This window comes from Sarcophilus harrisii, chromosome 5 (assembly GCF_902635505.1).
Source record: "Sarcophilus harrisii chromosome 5, mSarHar1.11, whole genome shotgun sequence".
Classification (NCBI taxonomy): Eukaryota; Metazoa; Chordata; class Mammalia; order Dasyuromorphia; family Dasyuridae; genus Sarcophilus; species Sarcophilus harrisii.
The window spans coordinates 275,373,430-275,389,990 of record NC_045430.1 but is presented as its reverse complement, the minus strand read 5'-3'; the positions used below and the strand labels follow the sequence as shown (position 1 = coordinate 275,389,990).

The 16,561-nt window shown below is 37.9% G+C and overlaps 1 protein-coding gene across 5 annotated transcripts in view; it reads right to left on the bottom strand.

The window, feature by feature from the left end:
• FAM126A (family with sequence similarity 126 member A) overlaps window positions 1-16,561 on the bottom strand; it is a 98,529-nt gene that overhangs the window by 36,667 nt on the left and 45,301 nt on the right. For all 5 annotated transcript variants that reach the window (XM_031940624.1, XM_031940628.1, XM_031940627.1 and 2 more), the window contains exons 3-5: window positions 9,434-9,535; window positions 5,774-5,953; window positions 786-866 (exon numbers count right to left, since the gene is read on the bottom strand). In XM_031940624.1, the coding sequence (XP_031796484.1) occupies window positions 786-866; window positions 5,774-5,953; window positions 9,434-9,535 (363 nt within the window). The remainder of the gene's footprint in view (window positions 1-785; window positions 867-5,773; window positions 5,954-9,433; window positions 9,536-16,561) is intronic.

Genomic DNA, 16,561 nt, shown 5'->3' with positions numbered 1-16,561 from the left:
CCTATAGAATTTTGACCCTGGCATTCTATGTATCCTAATCACTTTGAGATCTACTTTACTAAAATTCATAGGGTACATCACTCTATTTTCAAATTTCTTTTCCTACTCTATTAAAAGTTCTAAGAAGGAGTAGTGACTTTCCTCCAGGATTTCTATCATTTCTATCTCTAGCAGGTAATCCCCCCTGACTGATGAGAATCAGATCCAAAATAGAATTTCACCAGTTGGAGGCTTTCTGAAGACAACATTTCACCTGACTCTCAATAGGTAGACTGACTTTTAATAGTAACAATGAGAAGATGACAATTCCAAGCATAAAGAATTGCTAGAGCAAAGGCGCAGAGGCCAAACAAACACATGGCCTATTCATGAACTGATAAGTAATTTGGTTTCTTTCAGGTGGAGAATATGTTTGAGGGATACGTAGGATAGAGTTGGAAGCACGATTGGAATGATATCACATAGAGCCTTCAATGCCAGGCTAAATCAAGAACACTGAGCAGAAGCCATCATACAAGCAAGAGCAAGAGATGACAGAAGCATATCTGGATATAGAAAGAGGTAATCGGTGAGCAGATACACAGAAGAGATTGGGAGGAGACATAGTAAGAAAGTTCATCTATGCTTGGAAAGCATTTAACTCTGGGCAAAGCCCAAACATCAGGACCTTCCTATCATGCCAAACCTGGTGAGTCCCTCTTTTCTGCCCTATCCTGGCCATAGCAATGGAATGGAAAACTTCAGAGGCCAGAAAAGCTACATTATCTTGGATCAAAGTCACTTACTTCATGATATATTGATGGCTTAGATAAAGATGGGATTGTAAAACTCAACACTTTATTATGTCCCTGTTTGTCAACTATTTCCTATAGAAAAGAAGAGAAAAAAAAAGATATGTAGATTAAAGTCTATAAGACAAATATACATATACAGACACATATAATTTCTACTTTGTTGGCCTAAATAATTAAAATTATCTAAAAACTTAAAATGCCTTTCCACTTATTGAACCAGAAAAATAAAGCTGCTAAGAACTTGCATGTGTATACATACATTCTTTAAGTATCATAAATAATCACTTGATTTGTTTAAATTTTCCTGATTTAATACATGTAACGTGTTTACAATTGTTTTCCCCCTTAAATTGGTTAAAATAAAGTAGCTAATGCACAAATTAGAGAAACCTGACAAGCTAATCACCTGCCTTGAAAAATAGTAATAACCTACATTCCTTTAAAGGAAGGAGATAGATTGGAAGCCTTTTTAATTTCCTTACAAATAACTTAGCTGTAGAAAACCAAAACCACAAAATTTAATCTGCTCAAATAATTCATGCAAAATTCAGAAGTAACCCAGAGTTTAAGGAATCTGGGAAAGTGTGATACAATATGTAAAGAATTCATAAATATTCACTTCCCTAGAAAGAATCTCAAATACCCACAACCCATGGATCTTTTATTCATGAATTTCATTTGTGAACAAAAAAGGGGAAAGACAAAAATCACAACAGAAAGTCAAAGGCTTCCCAGATGGAAATATCCAGTTACCCTATAACCCTTTAACATCTGATGTGCTCTTTTCTTCTAATGATGCACGTTGTATGCCTTCACATCACCGGCAGTTTTCATCCATTTTGTCTAATTCATCTTCACAAAGGATGTCTCCAATGTGCAGGAATCACAGATGTGTGAGGGGTAGATGGAACTTCCAAGGCTCCCAATATGTTGCTTGAAGAGTCCAGTGAGGACACACAGCCCAAACACTGAGAGGAGGTATCCAGGTGCCTCAGGCCTTAGCAAGCCTCTGCAGCCAGATTGCTTAGTGTGCTACTGCCAGAGGACAAGCAAAACAGGTTGAAGGCTTCTTCTAGGTGACAAACCAGGCTTCCCTGGGTCAAGCATCCCCACCTCCTTCCTTTTTTGGCAAAAAAAAAATCAAAATTCATTTCCATCTTCTGGTCTCTTTCTAGTTTATCAATGATATTTCTCAAATGTGACGTGCAGCTAGGGCAAGGCAGGGCAGGACAGGGCAGGACACAGCAGCTACTCTCTGGCCAGTGCTCTCCTTAGTCCAATCTCTGAAGGGAAGCTTCTCAAGGCAATCTGGGATCACCTTTGCCTTTCTGGCTCCCCGACACACAACTGATTCATATGAAGTTGAAGTCCACAAAAGTCCAGGCTCACTGTCTTCCTTTAGGGTCCAGCTCCTGCCCTCATAATAGCTAAGATATTGATGCTGATATTGAACACCCTGAAGCCCACGACCTCCTCTTCTATTCTACTGGAGTCACACACAGGGACAGTCACCCCTTACATCTGCCCATTACCTACAAGTGTTTTACTTCCATAGCCAAAAGTTCTGACATTTCTCAAACTGATCACAACCTCTGAGCATCCATTTCTCCCTACGTCTTACCTCTCTACATCCTCATCATGACCCCAATCATTTCACACCTCAGAGTTTTTCCAGAGGTCATCACCCCTCCCAATCTTGACCCTAGAGTTATTCCTATTTGACTATATGTCTTCTACTTTCAAATTCTTTGTCCCCTTATTCTATCATTACTCATACTTTGCCAAAACCCAAACTTGGGTTTCTCCCACCAGTTGCCTCCTTTATGCTACTTCCATGCTACTAAACAGAACTAAAGAAGTTATAAAGGGGCTGACTGGATCTAATCCTAATTTTGCTAGACATTCTTAACTGGGTCCTCCTCAAAAATGCAAGGCTATCCTTTTACTCCTAATTGATTCTCTACCGCATCCCTCAAAAAGGCCATTCCAAGCCTTTTATTCCTTCTCAAACCTCTCACACATCCAATTTTTTGACCCTATAGTCTGACAATCTTGACTGAGATTGTCAAGAAATCTCAGAAAATTTCTGAGAAATTTTGATTTCTCAGAGAAATATGATTCCCAATGAACTGGTTTATTGTGCCTTTTTTATCTCACAATCTCCTGACATCATCCCCCATTTTCTGTATTTTACCCTCCTTGACAAAGCCAACATCTTTAAGTGCCCTCAGTGCCCTCCCCTTCATTTTTCCAGTAGTTCGTCCTTTCCCCCTCTCACCATATGCTGGGTTATTTCCTGCTGCTTACCAATAAAAATATCTAAATCTTCATCTTTAAAAAAAGATCTTGATTGAATTCTGCCATTTCCTTCAAGCTATCATTCTCTATTTCTCAACCAAGATCCTAGAGGAAAAAACAAATTGCCTCCACTCTTGCTACCACTTCCATTCATCTCACTACTCCTGGTACTTTTCAATCTGATTTCTAACCGTATCACTTGGCAGTCAGATTGAATGGCCTTTTCTCAGGCTTCATCCTTTACCGTTTTGCTGGTCACTTCTCTTGCATCATCTCTCTTCTCTACCCCTTTCCACTGTCTGTTCCTCTTGCTAGAAGATTCTCCCTCTTTACCTCTACTTTCTGGCTTCTTTGCAGACTTGGCTCCAATCCTGCCTCTTATAAGAAGTTCTTCCTGGTCTCCACCAAGGCAAGTACTTTCTTCTAAGGTTATTTCCAAATGACTCTATACATCATATATACCCCACATTAGAATGTGAATTCTTTTGAATGCTCATCAGTTGGAGAATGGCTGAATAAGTTATGGGATATTATTGTCCTGTAAGAAATGACCAGCAGGATGATTTCAAAGAGACCTGGAGAGACTTAATGAACTGATGCTAAATGAAATGAGCAGAACTAGGAGATCGATCATTATACATGCCAACAATACCACCAACAACAAGATTACACAATGATCAATTCTGATCTCTTCTCAAAAATTGGACGATTCAGTCCAGTTCCAATGATCTTATGATGAAGAGAGGCATCTTTACCCAGAGAGAGGACTATGGGAAATGAGTGTGGATCACAACATAGAATTCTCACTCTTTTTGTTGTTTCCTTACATTTTGTTTTCTTTCTCATTTTTTTTCCTTATTGATCTGATATTTCTTGTGCAGCATGATAACTGTGGAAATATGTATAGAAGAATTGCACATGTTTAACACATATTGAATTACTTGCCATTTAGGGGAGGGGGCACGGGGAAGGGGATGGAAAAATTTGGAATGCAATGTTTTGCAAAGATGAATGTTAAAACTTATCCATGAATGTTTTGAAAATAAAAGACTTTAATGAAAAAAAAATTTTTAAAAGAATGAGAAGTCTTTGAGGATATGGATAATTTTTGCTTTTCTTTTCACTCACACATTTAGTCTTCCATTTCATGCAGGGCCATAATCATATCTCTATCTGGCCACTGGACTCCAAAGGAGAAAGTGAGGCAGGAGACCTAGCACAGCCTCCCTGACTTCAGTCCAATTCACTCGCAAGTATGGCATCACCTCCCTGATGTCTTTGAGAATGAAAGACAAACAACAGCTCTCACACTTAGTAGAGCTCCTGGCATACAGTAAGCACTTAATAAATACTTGTTGATTTAATTTGGCTTTTGCAACTCTATTTCCTGCTCAGTCACAACTTTAGTGTCTTTTTTACTGGCTCTTGCTCATAGCAAACATGCTAAGGGTGAGTAACTGTCCAAGGCTCCATTTTGGGCCTCTGGTTGCTCATTTCCTCAGTACCAGGAGTTGCATGATAAGCTCAGGGGCAATGACTCCCAGCTACATCAAACTGCCGCCAGTCTCCCTCCAAAGCTTGAGTCCCACAATGCCATAGCACCTTTCAAACATCTTCAACTCGGCATGTCCAAAACAAAGTTATTCTCTTCCCCCAGAACTTAGTCTTTTGGGAATGTCTCCAATTCCATTAAGGGCTCTCATCTCCTAGGCTCAGGGTTACCCCATCACCTCCGCTATCTAATCGGTTGCCAACATCTCCTCAGCTCTCTTTGGCAGCTTGCCTCTCTCTCTTCTCAGCCGAAACCCTGGAAAAGATTCTCTACGGCTGCAATGCCCGCTTTCTTTCACTCACATTGCATCCTGTGCTTCTGCCTTCTGACTGAGTCCCCCCAGCCAGAACTGTTCTTGTCAAAGGTAACCCCAACTTCTTGGTGACCAGGCTTGGGGTCCTTTCTTGAGCCTCATCCTTCTTGACCGTCTGAAGCACATGATTCTGAGGGTCCCCATCCCCTCCTTTCCCCTCACTCTCTCACCACTACGGTGGTGTCCTCTCAGTCTCCTCCGATGTGGGGCTCTTTCCAGGGCACACTTTCCTTCTTGACTCAGCTCTTTCTTTGGTGATCTGCAGGGTTGAACTACCTCTGTGCAGAAGACTCCCAGACCTTGATCTGTCTCTCTGTTCCCTGATCCCTGCTGAGTCCCAAAAGAAGCAAAGGAAAAGAAGCAGAAACCAGCTGGGCCCAGAGCGCCATGGCCGAGGAAGAGCAAGGGCAGACGGGTAGCACAGACTCCCCATTCAGTATAACTGCAGTTAGGTTCATGTTTTGAGACTATCAGCCAATGGGAATTCTTGGCAGTCTGTGGACACTTCACTACCACCGTACTTCTCCCTGCAGAAACAAAGGGGACTGAGGGCTTTCCAAATACCAATAGCTTACAATTTGCATTAGAACATGAAGTTTCAATGTGCTCAGAAAAGAAAAAGCAAAAGATGAGTGGAAACTAATTCTTGCATGTAACAGAAAGTGAAACAAAAGAAAATATGCGATATGTTCATGTAAATAAAGCTGCTCTCAAAACAAGAAGGAAAAAATGGACACCAAACTCAGAGAAAAAGGGAGCCATCGGGAGCAGGGATGGCCACAGACTTTGCAGGCGGGCCCTCCCCGTCATACAAACCAAGTTGTAAACGCCTAAAAGGAGAGCTTCGACACAGCCCGTGCTCTGCCGCTTCCAGGCAGTGGACATGGTCAGGTAGCACCACATCAGCTCCGGGAGAAACTGCAGAGTGAAGAGGAGGAGCTTCTTCTCCCCACTTCTGTAGAACTCAAAGAGCTGGTGACACACGGGTTCGAGTAACTGAGGAGAAAGAGGAGCGTGGTCAGGGACAGTCAGAGCTAACAGATTGAGTGACAGAACAAAGAACTTTCCCTGCTGGAGCAAGACCCTACAAGAAAAAGGGGGACATTCAGAAGCAGACCCTGGGGAATTTTCGTGGCAAGAGCAGAAGCCAGGCCACCAGGTCTTTTCCCTCTTTCCTGTAGAAAAGTGCCCAGCATTCCCCTTCAAAAATAAAACAAAACAAAATTGAGACCACAAAGCCCATAATTACTCTCTTAAGCCAATGAAACACCCAAGCCCTCAGTGAGTGCAGACTGAAGGGGAGCACCCCCACCTATGGGCTGGGCCCCCCAAGTCTTGGATACTCGGTGGGTTGGCGACCCTAAACTTTAACTTTGCCAGCTCTTACCAGGGCACTTACCTGTCAGATAGATCAGCTCAGAATAAAAACACTGCTAATGGTGGGTCAACAAGCCCAGTTAGTCCATTCCAAGTCAGTCAAACACAACATAAATATATTAAGCACTTATTGTATGCTCAGCACAGTGCTGATCATGGAGGATATAAAAAGGATCAAAAATGCTCTGTCCTCAAAAAAGCTTACATTCAGATAGGGAGGTATCATGTAAATAGGTACATTCAAGATACCTAGAGAGTAGTTGAAAGGAAATTTGAGAGGAGAAGTTAACTTTAACTGAGCAGCTAGGGGAAGGTCTACAACCAAAGAGCAGATTTGAACTGAGCTTCAAAAAAAGCCAGAGTAACTATGATGCAGCATAGAAACCAGGAACAGATAGGGAGTGACAGCAAGAACATCTATAAACATTAATTTAACTATTTTTACTTTTAATATGCAATCACTGCCTAAGGACTTCATGTCCTACTCTAAACTAGACAAGTTGATGTTCATCTTAGAAAATAAATCCGAATTGACTAAGAAGACAAGAAAAAGTAATGATAAATGCTGGAGAGAATGTGGGAAAACTGGGACATTAATACACTGTTGGTGGAGTTGTGAAATGATCCAACCCTTCTGGAAAGCAATTTGGAACTATGTCCAAAGGGTTATCAAACTGTGCCTACCCTTTGATCCAGCAGTCTCTCTTCTGGGCCTATAACCCAAAGAGATCATAAAAGAAGGAAAGGACATTTATGTGCAAAAATGTTTGTAAGCAGCCCTTTTTAGAGTGTAAGAGAACTGGAAACTGAGTGTTTGACCATCAGCTGGCAAATGGCTGACTAAGTTATGACATATCAATGTTATGAAATATTATTGTTTTACAAGAAATGATCAGCAGGATGATTTCAGAAAGGCCTGGAAAAAGTTACATGAACTAATGCTAAATGAAGTGAGTAGAGCCAGGAGAACACTGTATACAGTAACAACAAGATTATGTGATGATTGGTTTTGAGGGATGTGGCTGTTTTCAACAGCGAGATGATTCAGGCCAATTACAATGGACTTGAGATGGAGAGAAACATTTGCTTTTGGAGAGAGAACTATGGGGATTGAATGTGGATCAAAGCACAGTATTTTCACCTTTGTTGTTGTTGTTTATTTTTTTCTTTCTCATTTTTTTTCCTCTTTGATCTGATTTTTCTTGCATGTTTAACCTATATTGGATTACTTGCTACCTAGGGAAGGGGAGAACTGGGGAAGGAGGGAGAAAAATTTGGAGCATAAGGTTTTACAAGGGTGGATGTTGAAAACTATCTTTGCATATATTTACAAAAATAAAAAGCTATTATTATTTTAGAAAAGAAAAGAAATCCAAAAATATAAAGAAATTGTGGATAAAGAAAAGAATGACTACAGAAGAACTGATAACAGTATGAGTCTCTTAGAGAGAGAAAAGGATTCTCAAGTTAGATATTTAGAGCTTTCAAGGTCAAGGCTAGTCCAGAGCTCCTCTTGTCCGATCCTTCATTTTTAAATGAAGCACTCAAAGTCCTGGGAGGCCAAATGATTTGCCCAACTCCAGAGCCCTTTCCACTGTTGTGATCTCCCAAAGCTTTTGACTAGACAAAAAGGTCACACAGGCAATTTTACCATATGACCAAAGACAATAAAAAACACTTAATAGAGTCCTGGATCATCTTACCTATTTTACATTCACAGTAAGGATAAACAGTATAAACTGTTATATAAACAGCTCATGACTGTTCATGACAAGTCTGTGACAGGTACCAACAATGGCTGCAGAGAATGAAATTCTACAAAGAATTTAACAAGATTCTTAAGTCCCCATACATACATCCTTATACTCAGGGAGACTTTAATTCTAAGTACAAGGGATGAGGTCTAAAAAGATGATGAAAAATAATCATGGGCATTTAATTGTAAAAAACTCAGAGTCTGTCCACATAGCTCTTATTGAATGTTTTCAGGAGAGTCTGGGCAGCACAACAGATAAGAAAAATGGGAAAGCAGCAAAAGCCTAAACAACCCCCACAAAAGAACCTCAGAGAGGGGGAGGGGTTCTGAGTACCAAACAAGAAACCACCAGTCATAGTCAATGCATCGATCTAGTTTGATTCATTGTATTGTTACAAAGGGATGTTAGAGTGCCCTGTCAGCATGGAGTATGACAATGACATTTTTTTTTAAATGAGGCAGCATGGTAAAGTGGAGGTTCTCGGCTCTGGGCTCTGGAGCCTGGGTTCCAATCTCTCTCTAGGAACCTTGGCTAAGCCACTCCCCATCAGTGGCTCTCTACTTTCTCCTCTATAAAATGAAAAGGGAGAAGGAAATGGCCTCCAAATTTTCATCCAGCTTTTGATCAGTGATGTTAAAATGAGAAAAAAAATGTACTTTTAATGAAACTGTCTAGAGACCAACTGGGTGGTTCAGTGGATAGAGCTGAGCCTGGGGTCAGGAAGTCCTGAGTTCCAATGTAGCCTCAGATGTTTCCTAGCTATGGGACTCTGGGCAAATCACTTAATCCCTGTAAGCCTCAGTTTAGGAAAATCTGTAAAATGGAGATAAAAACAGTACCTATATCCCAGCGTTACCATGATGATCAAATGAGATAATAATTGTAAAGGGTTTAGCATATATGCAAATAATTTTGAGGTTTATAAGTAATCACTTAGGTGAGAAGTAATTAAAATCCAAATTAAATTACTGGAATTGAAACAGAAATAAGAGAATGGAGGAGCTTTGTCCCTGCCTCTGATGTGGCCAAATGCAGCTGTGGCTGTCTGCAGCCCTTGGAAAAGAACACACAGTCAGAGCCAAACTCAGTCACAGGATTGTCAAGCGTTACTTAAGCACCTACTATGGAACAGGCACATTCTAGGGACTGAGAAGGCAGACAAAGATGAGACAATCCTTGACCAAAAGGAGTCTTTGGATAAGAGAAAAAGGCAGCAAAGGGAATCAAGTAAGGTTCTCTTCAAAAGTTAAATTTTATCAGCTTCTAAACAAAATCAGTTTAAAAACTAACCCCAATGTACAACATTATGGACACAACTTTCTAAAGAAATCCAATCACCTACCTCACTTTGTGGCTCCTGGATAACTTTATATAAAGATGAAACCAAAGTACTCTTATCTTTCAAATTTCTGGCATACTCTGATATAGATGTTTCTGGTAGTGTCTAGAAACAAAACAAAAGCACATTTGAATTGATGATATCACCCCATTATTTCCATTGTCAGTGTGGATGTAAATCAACTGAGTGATAAAAATAATCTAAATGCCACCAGCAGTCAACTTTTATGTTCACTTAGGCAACTAAAATGAGAAGAGAAGATTAATAATTGTATACAACATGGAAAGCTGCAAGTTCTATTATTTTTATTTTTTATTGAAGTTTATTTTCAAAATATATTCAAGGATAATTTTTCAACATTGGCCCTTGAAAAACCCTATGTTCCAATTTCCCCCCCCCATTTTTCCCACTCCTTCCCCTAGATGGCATGTAATCTAATATATGTTAAACATGGTAAAAATATGTTAAATCCAATATAAGCATACATATTTATACAATAATCTTGCTGCACAAGAAAAATCAGATCAAAAAGTTAAAAAAAAAATGAGAAAGAAAATAAAATTCAAACAAACCACAACAAAAAGAGTGAAAATGTTATGTTGTGATCCACCCTCAGTTCCCACAGTCTTCTCTCTGGATGTAAATGGCTCTCATCATTATGAGATCATTGGAACTGGCTTGAATTATCTCATTAGTTCTATTATTTTTAAACTGAAGAGATTCAACTGCTATAATTCATGGTATTTAATTTCTGATAATTTTGTAAACATAAAAGTTAGGACTTCAGTTTATTGATACAACTAATATACTTAGAATGTCATATATAAGAAATTTTAAGTTTAAACTCAACGAAAATATCAGATTCTCTATATTTTAGAGAGAATAAGCATTACAATAGTTATGTCAATTACTCTTCTAGTATCAAATATACAGACTGGTTAATAAATCAGGATGTTCATTCATTTCAATTGTATACAGCTCTTTGTGATCCCATTTGAGGTTTCCTTGTCAAAAATACTGGAATCGCTTGTTACTTTCTCCTGCAGATCATTTTACAGATGCGGAAATTGAGGCAAGCAGGGTTAAGTGACTTGCTCAGGGTCACACAGCTAGGAAGTATCAGAATCCCTCTGAATCCAGTCCAGTGGCACTCTATCCACTTTGCCATCTACTCTCAAGGAAACTTCAAAGCAGGAAAAGGTCCTTCTGTCACTAGTACATCTTTGGTAGAGCTATGAAATGGCATAACCAAGTGACTAAAATTTCGCTCAAAGAGGCTATCAATTAAGAAAAAAGTCCTTATATAAACTAAAATATTTATAGCAGCACTTTTTGTGGTAGTTCACTACTGGACTGGAAACAAAGTTTGATTACCCCTAGACTGGAGAATGACTAGCTAAATTGTGGCAGATGAATGAAATGGAAGATGATTGTACTATAAAAATGTCATATGATGAATACAAAGAATCCTGGAAAGATCCCTATGAACTGATGCAGAGGTGAGCAGAGCAATAAAAACAATCTACAACAATGTAAAGGGAAAGAAAAAAATCACAAGTAAATGGAATACAATTATGTTCCTTCAGGGAAGACTAAACTAGAATATTCTTTATTTTTCTAAATTTTAATAGTATTTTATTTTTTCAATTATGTTAAGATAGTTTTCAACATTCATTTTTGTAAGATATTGAATTCTAAATTTTTTTTTCTCCTTCCCTTCCTCACCTCCTCCTTCTCTAGACAGCAAGCAATCCGATACATATACAATCATTTTAAACATATTTACATATGAATCATGTTGGGGGGAAAAATCAAGACAAAAAGGGAAAACCACAAGAAAAAAAACATCCCCCCTCCCAAAAAAAGGTGAAAATAGTATGCTTCAATCTGCATTAAGTCTCCTTAGTTCTTTTTTTACAGGTAGATGGTATTTTCTGTTAAGGACCATGCCTAAGTGAAGGGGCAGATCAGTTCTCCAAGAGCCTCCACAGCTCTGAATCATAACACTTGAAGGAGCTGCAAAGTAGCCCTCACAGATGTTGCCTATGGATTGGAAATGAAATAAATTGGAGGCAAGAGGAGAAAGGTCAGAGAACCCAACTGCCTCGCAGTGTCCTTTTATCATTATCATCATCATCATCATCATCATCATCATCATCATCATCCTCTCACATGACAAGATCCATTAAAGAGGTCTGAGTTAGACCTCCAGCAGCCATTGGCAGGTGGCTCATATAACACAACAATTTTCCATTCAAGGACTATTGGAATTATCTTGTATCACTATATTGCTGAAAAGAGCTAGATCTATCATAGTTGATCATCACACAATCTTGATGTTACCGTTTATGATGTTCTCTTGGTTCTGCTCACTTCAAGCAGCATCAGTTCATGTAAGTTCATGAAGTTCAGTCTCTCCATTATCTCTTACAGAACAACAGTATTTCATTAACATTATTTGATGGGACACCACTCAATTTCTAATTCCTTGTCACAACAACAACAACAAAAAAAGCTGTTACAAACATTTGTGGGTCCTTTCCCCTTTTTTATGATTACTTTGCTATACAGACCCAGGAGTGACAGTGCTGAATCAAAGGCTGTGCACAATTTGATAGCCTTTTGGGTACTGTTCCATATTGCTCTGCAGAATGGTTGGATCAGTTCACAACTCTACTAACAATGATTAGTGTCCCAGTTTTTCCCACATCCCCTCTAAATTATTATTATCTTATCCTGTCATCTTAGCCAATCTGAGAGGTATGAGATGGTAAATCAGAGTTGATTTATTTGCATTTCTCTAATTAATAGAGATTTAGAACTTTTTCATGACTAGAGATGATGGCTTTAATTTCTTCATCTGAAAATTGTTCATATCCTTTGACCATTATTATTTGAGGAATGACTTTTATTCTTATAAATTTGACTCAGGTCTTTATATTTTAGAAATGAGACCTTTATCAGAAACACTCAACCTAGAATATTCTTAATAGTCATTCTGAAACACTACCATGTAGCACTTCCCCTTTCTTGATACTGCATTGATGGGTTTAATCTAATTGAGAAATTAAATGTCCAAACAGAGATAGATGAAATGACACAACTGGGAATTTTGTCATAAAGATATTCAATCATTTCTCATTAAAGATAAATAGAACAAGAACTTGGTCAAGGAAACTATAAGTATCTACTTTCAAAAGATGATTTAGAAATCCTTTTTTTCACATAACAAAATCAATTCCTGTCTCCCATTCCTAAGACAGGCATTTCTTTACCAGAATGCTAAGTAAATGTGAATTAGTTAAGGACCTTCTGCCTTTCTCCAAAGAAGAGAAAATTGTTTGTTCTGAAACTATTTACATAAAGACAAATTAGGACATTCGTCAATATTTCAAAAGCATGTAACAAAAGATCTCTAGGCAACATTCCATTTAAGTCATTTGATCAACAGTAACCTAATAAAGGAGGAATTTATATAAAAGGAAATGGTTATCAAAAAAGAAAACCAGAATGGTTGGATCAGTTCAACCAAGGTTGGAAGCCTCAGTCTGATCCTCGATCCTTGAGCCTAAAAATATATCTAAATTAAGACTACCAAAAAAAAAAAAAAAAACCTGTTACCAATCATAATCATAATTTTAAAAAAACTATAAAATAGATTACACAAAAATTCAAAAAATATTAGAGAAACTAAAATTTTCTGTTTGTAAAAAACAGAAAAGATCTTGAAATTAAATTACTTTCTGAAAAAATTCAAAGTTATAATCTCTAGGAAATATTTTTAGCCCAGAATTTATTATCATTAATAAGAGGAAAAGTACTCTAAAATAGATAAATGAATACAGTCAATACTTCCAGATTTCTTGCCCAATTCTGTTATTAATTTACTTTATGAATATGGAAAAAAGATGCTATGAAAAATGAGAAAAGATGCCTGCCCTGATTATACAGTTTTCAGAATAATGAAAATCTTAAAATGTCATTACATTTAAATATTATAATAATATTACAAAACTTTAAAGCAATAAAGCATATCAAAATTTGTTTCACCAAGTAATTATTATCAACTATCTAGTAGGAGCAAAGCCCTACCCAGAGAGAGTGGCCTTTCATATGAAAGAGGTACTTATCAAGATTCAGAAAACCCAATCAGAAACCTAAAAGTAATGATGGAAAACCATGCTGTAGAAATTAATGCTTGGCAAGATCTGAAAAAGAAGCCAGATGCTCCACAGAAGCATCATTTGGCAGATGGTTAAGAAGCAGACTTAGAATTAATTGCAAGGATGGGGGGGATAGGGGGCATGGTGCAAAGGGTATAGAAAAGAGGAATATGGTAAAGACTGAACAACAACCAAAAAAAAAAAAAAAAAAAACAACCCTTGTCAATCAATCACATATATGATAGGACAAGATTGTTGAGTCTTGCCATATCATCGGCCACCAAGAAACAAGGACAAATTAGAGGGACGAAAACAAGTTAGATGAAATTATACAGTGCATTCAAAAGAGCACAAGCTAATCTGAAAGACAATAATTTAAAAATAGATTTTCAAAAAGCAATCACTTTACAAGCTGGAAATGAAATACAAAAACAAATTATGAAGACCTATTTATATAAAAATTTCACTCACTCATGCTGTGAATGCTTAATGGTTTTCCCATTAAGATAATCTATACTTTTTGAGCTATTTTTCATGTAATGGAAATGTTTCAGTAGTGATCCATCCACTTTAGCCCTTCAGAGATCCTCCTTGGAACTAAAGGCATGCCTTTCCAAAACAGAGACTGACACAAGTCTGATGGTTCCGAACAGGAAAATGGAATCCTTTACCGCTTATTAGCACCAGAACTCCATGGCTCATTAGCACTACACTTGTCCTAACTAAGCTACCCAGTTCAAGATGTCCCTATTATAGGACCCTGAAGGGTAAACGCTCCAGTCAAAGGCTAGGTTTTTTTTGTTCTAAGGCTAACAAACTGGGTCTTTCACACATGCAATGACAGCCATGGGCAAAAATCCTCTTTTTTGCCCCACCCTCTTCCCTATATCCTTCCCTCTGGCACCTGATTCTGCTCTATATCCTCTTTTTCATCTTAGACTTCTTCCTATTAAAATCTTGCCATTTTCTTGCAAACATGGCCCATCTGGAAACTAACTATATCCTTTGCTACCATCTCCTGAATTGGGCACATAAACTTATTCCTTGCTTCCCATTGCTATTACCGGACTTCTCTCTGTGCTGTGATAATTAGGAACTTATCCTCTTACACGATTCGCTCCAACTCAGTCAGAGTCAATCAACATGAAGTGCCTACTAAGTGCCAGGCACCATATTAAATGTTGAGGATATAAAAAAGAGGTAAAGATGTCGATTAATAACTAAAGAACTACTCAATATATTTGGTTGAGTTTTCCTCTTAGAACTTTGGGATTCTCACACACACATCCGTGATAAGCTAAAATCTATAAAAATACTAGAGCTAAGTAGCACTTCATGACCCCATGTGGGGTCACATAACAATGTGAGGGCTGCAAAATTATGATTTATTATCAGTAAATGTTTGATTTGTATACTTAGTTCATATACCTATATACCCAAGGTGGCGTAAAATTTCTGATAAAAAGGATTGAAAGGGGGAACAAGTTTAAGAATCCCTGAACTGATTTTTACCAGTGGCCAGCAACTAATGGCATCACTGGCAAGGCCCACAAGATTCTGGGGGCTATTTACTATGCAAGTCCAGTTTCTCCTATCCTGAACAAAATGGAATTAAAGTATAATTTATATGTGCTATCCTTTCTAACAAACCATGATGAAATTAAAGTCTGATTTTAATATTTTGCAGCACTGATAATGAAGTGAATTTAATTTTCATGACTCCCTTCTTAAAATTATCCAAAAATGAATGTCTTTTTACATTTTTATCGCCTTTCAACTTTCCTTAAAGCATCAGTAAGAATTTCTTCCTCTCCCCCTTTCTCTTACCTCAGTTTCTTCTGAGGGAAAAATAAACTACTAGGCCTAAGGAGAGAAAGAAGTGCTAAAAAAGTAATTCACATCCTCCAGAAGTGATCACCACAAAATGACCTCAACCTAGAAATAACTGCAGGAACAGCCCTACTGGGCTCTTGGGGCAGGGGAATATTGACATCCATGACCATTTAACTGTCCAGGATTAGGATAGGGCCAGCTCCCCTGAGAAATGAGGTCATGTTGTACAACTGTAGCCAGAGCATATCACAGCCCATATAAGTATCCATCAGACATGAGTAAGCTCAATAAGAAAAAGAAAGAATAAAGACTAAACTACACTTCAATTTTATATGAGACTTCCATTTTTTAACAGCTTATTAACATGCAACAATAGTTTGCTGTCTATAAAGAAAGAACTTCTGAACTAAAAATCACTGCAAATGCAAAACTTCCAATTCAAATTTCTAAAAAAAAGATGATATATGACTTCTGAAAGGTTGTAAATCCATATCATCATCATCCATTTGAGTGTGGTTTTAGGTACCCAGTATCCACTAGAAAATACTCTGATTCTTTTCCTTGAAATTTTCAAGCCTCCTTATGCCATCCCAGGAAAAGGAAATCATACACAGAACTATTGCAGCCTGAAGGACGTGAAAGCAGTCCAATTCTGCCCTGCAGAATGGAGAGAATTCTGTTTCCTGAGATAAATGAGCATATAACCTTGCTCATTCTGATGATTACAGGCAGATGGGTAGTGTCTGAGAATCAAAGAAATGAATTATTCCTAGTTTTCAATTATTTGCATTAATGGTTGCTTCTGTTATTATGAAAATAGATGACCATATTTAAGTTTTAAGTTTCACCATTGCAATAAATAGGAAAATAGTCTAAGTAGGATGACATTCCATTGAGCAAACATAACACTTGCAGGCAATCTGCACCACTTCAGCTACTGCCAAGAACTCATGATTCTGTTACAAATGAAGCATTCCTGAAGTGGAAAATAAAGACTAATCATACTTTTAACACAGAGTGCAAATATGTAGACACACATACACACAATGTAAAAATAAAGGGGAGGCACGTATATGATTTTGCTGAGCAATTAAAAATAGACAAACTTCACTCCAGGATAGTGTATGACATTCTA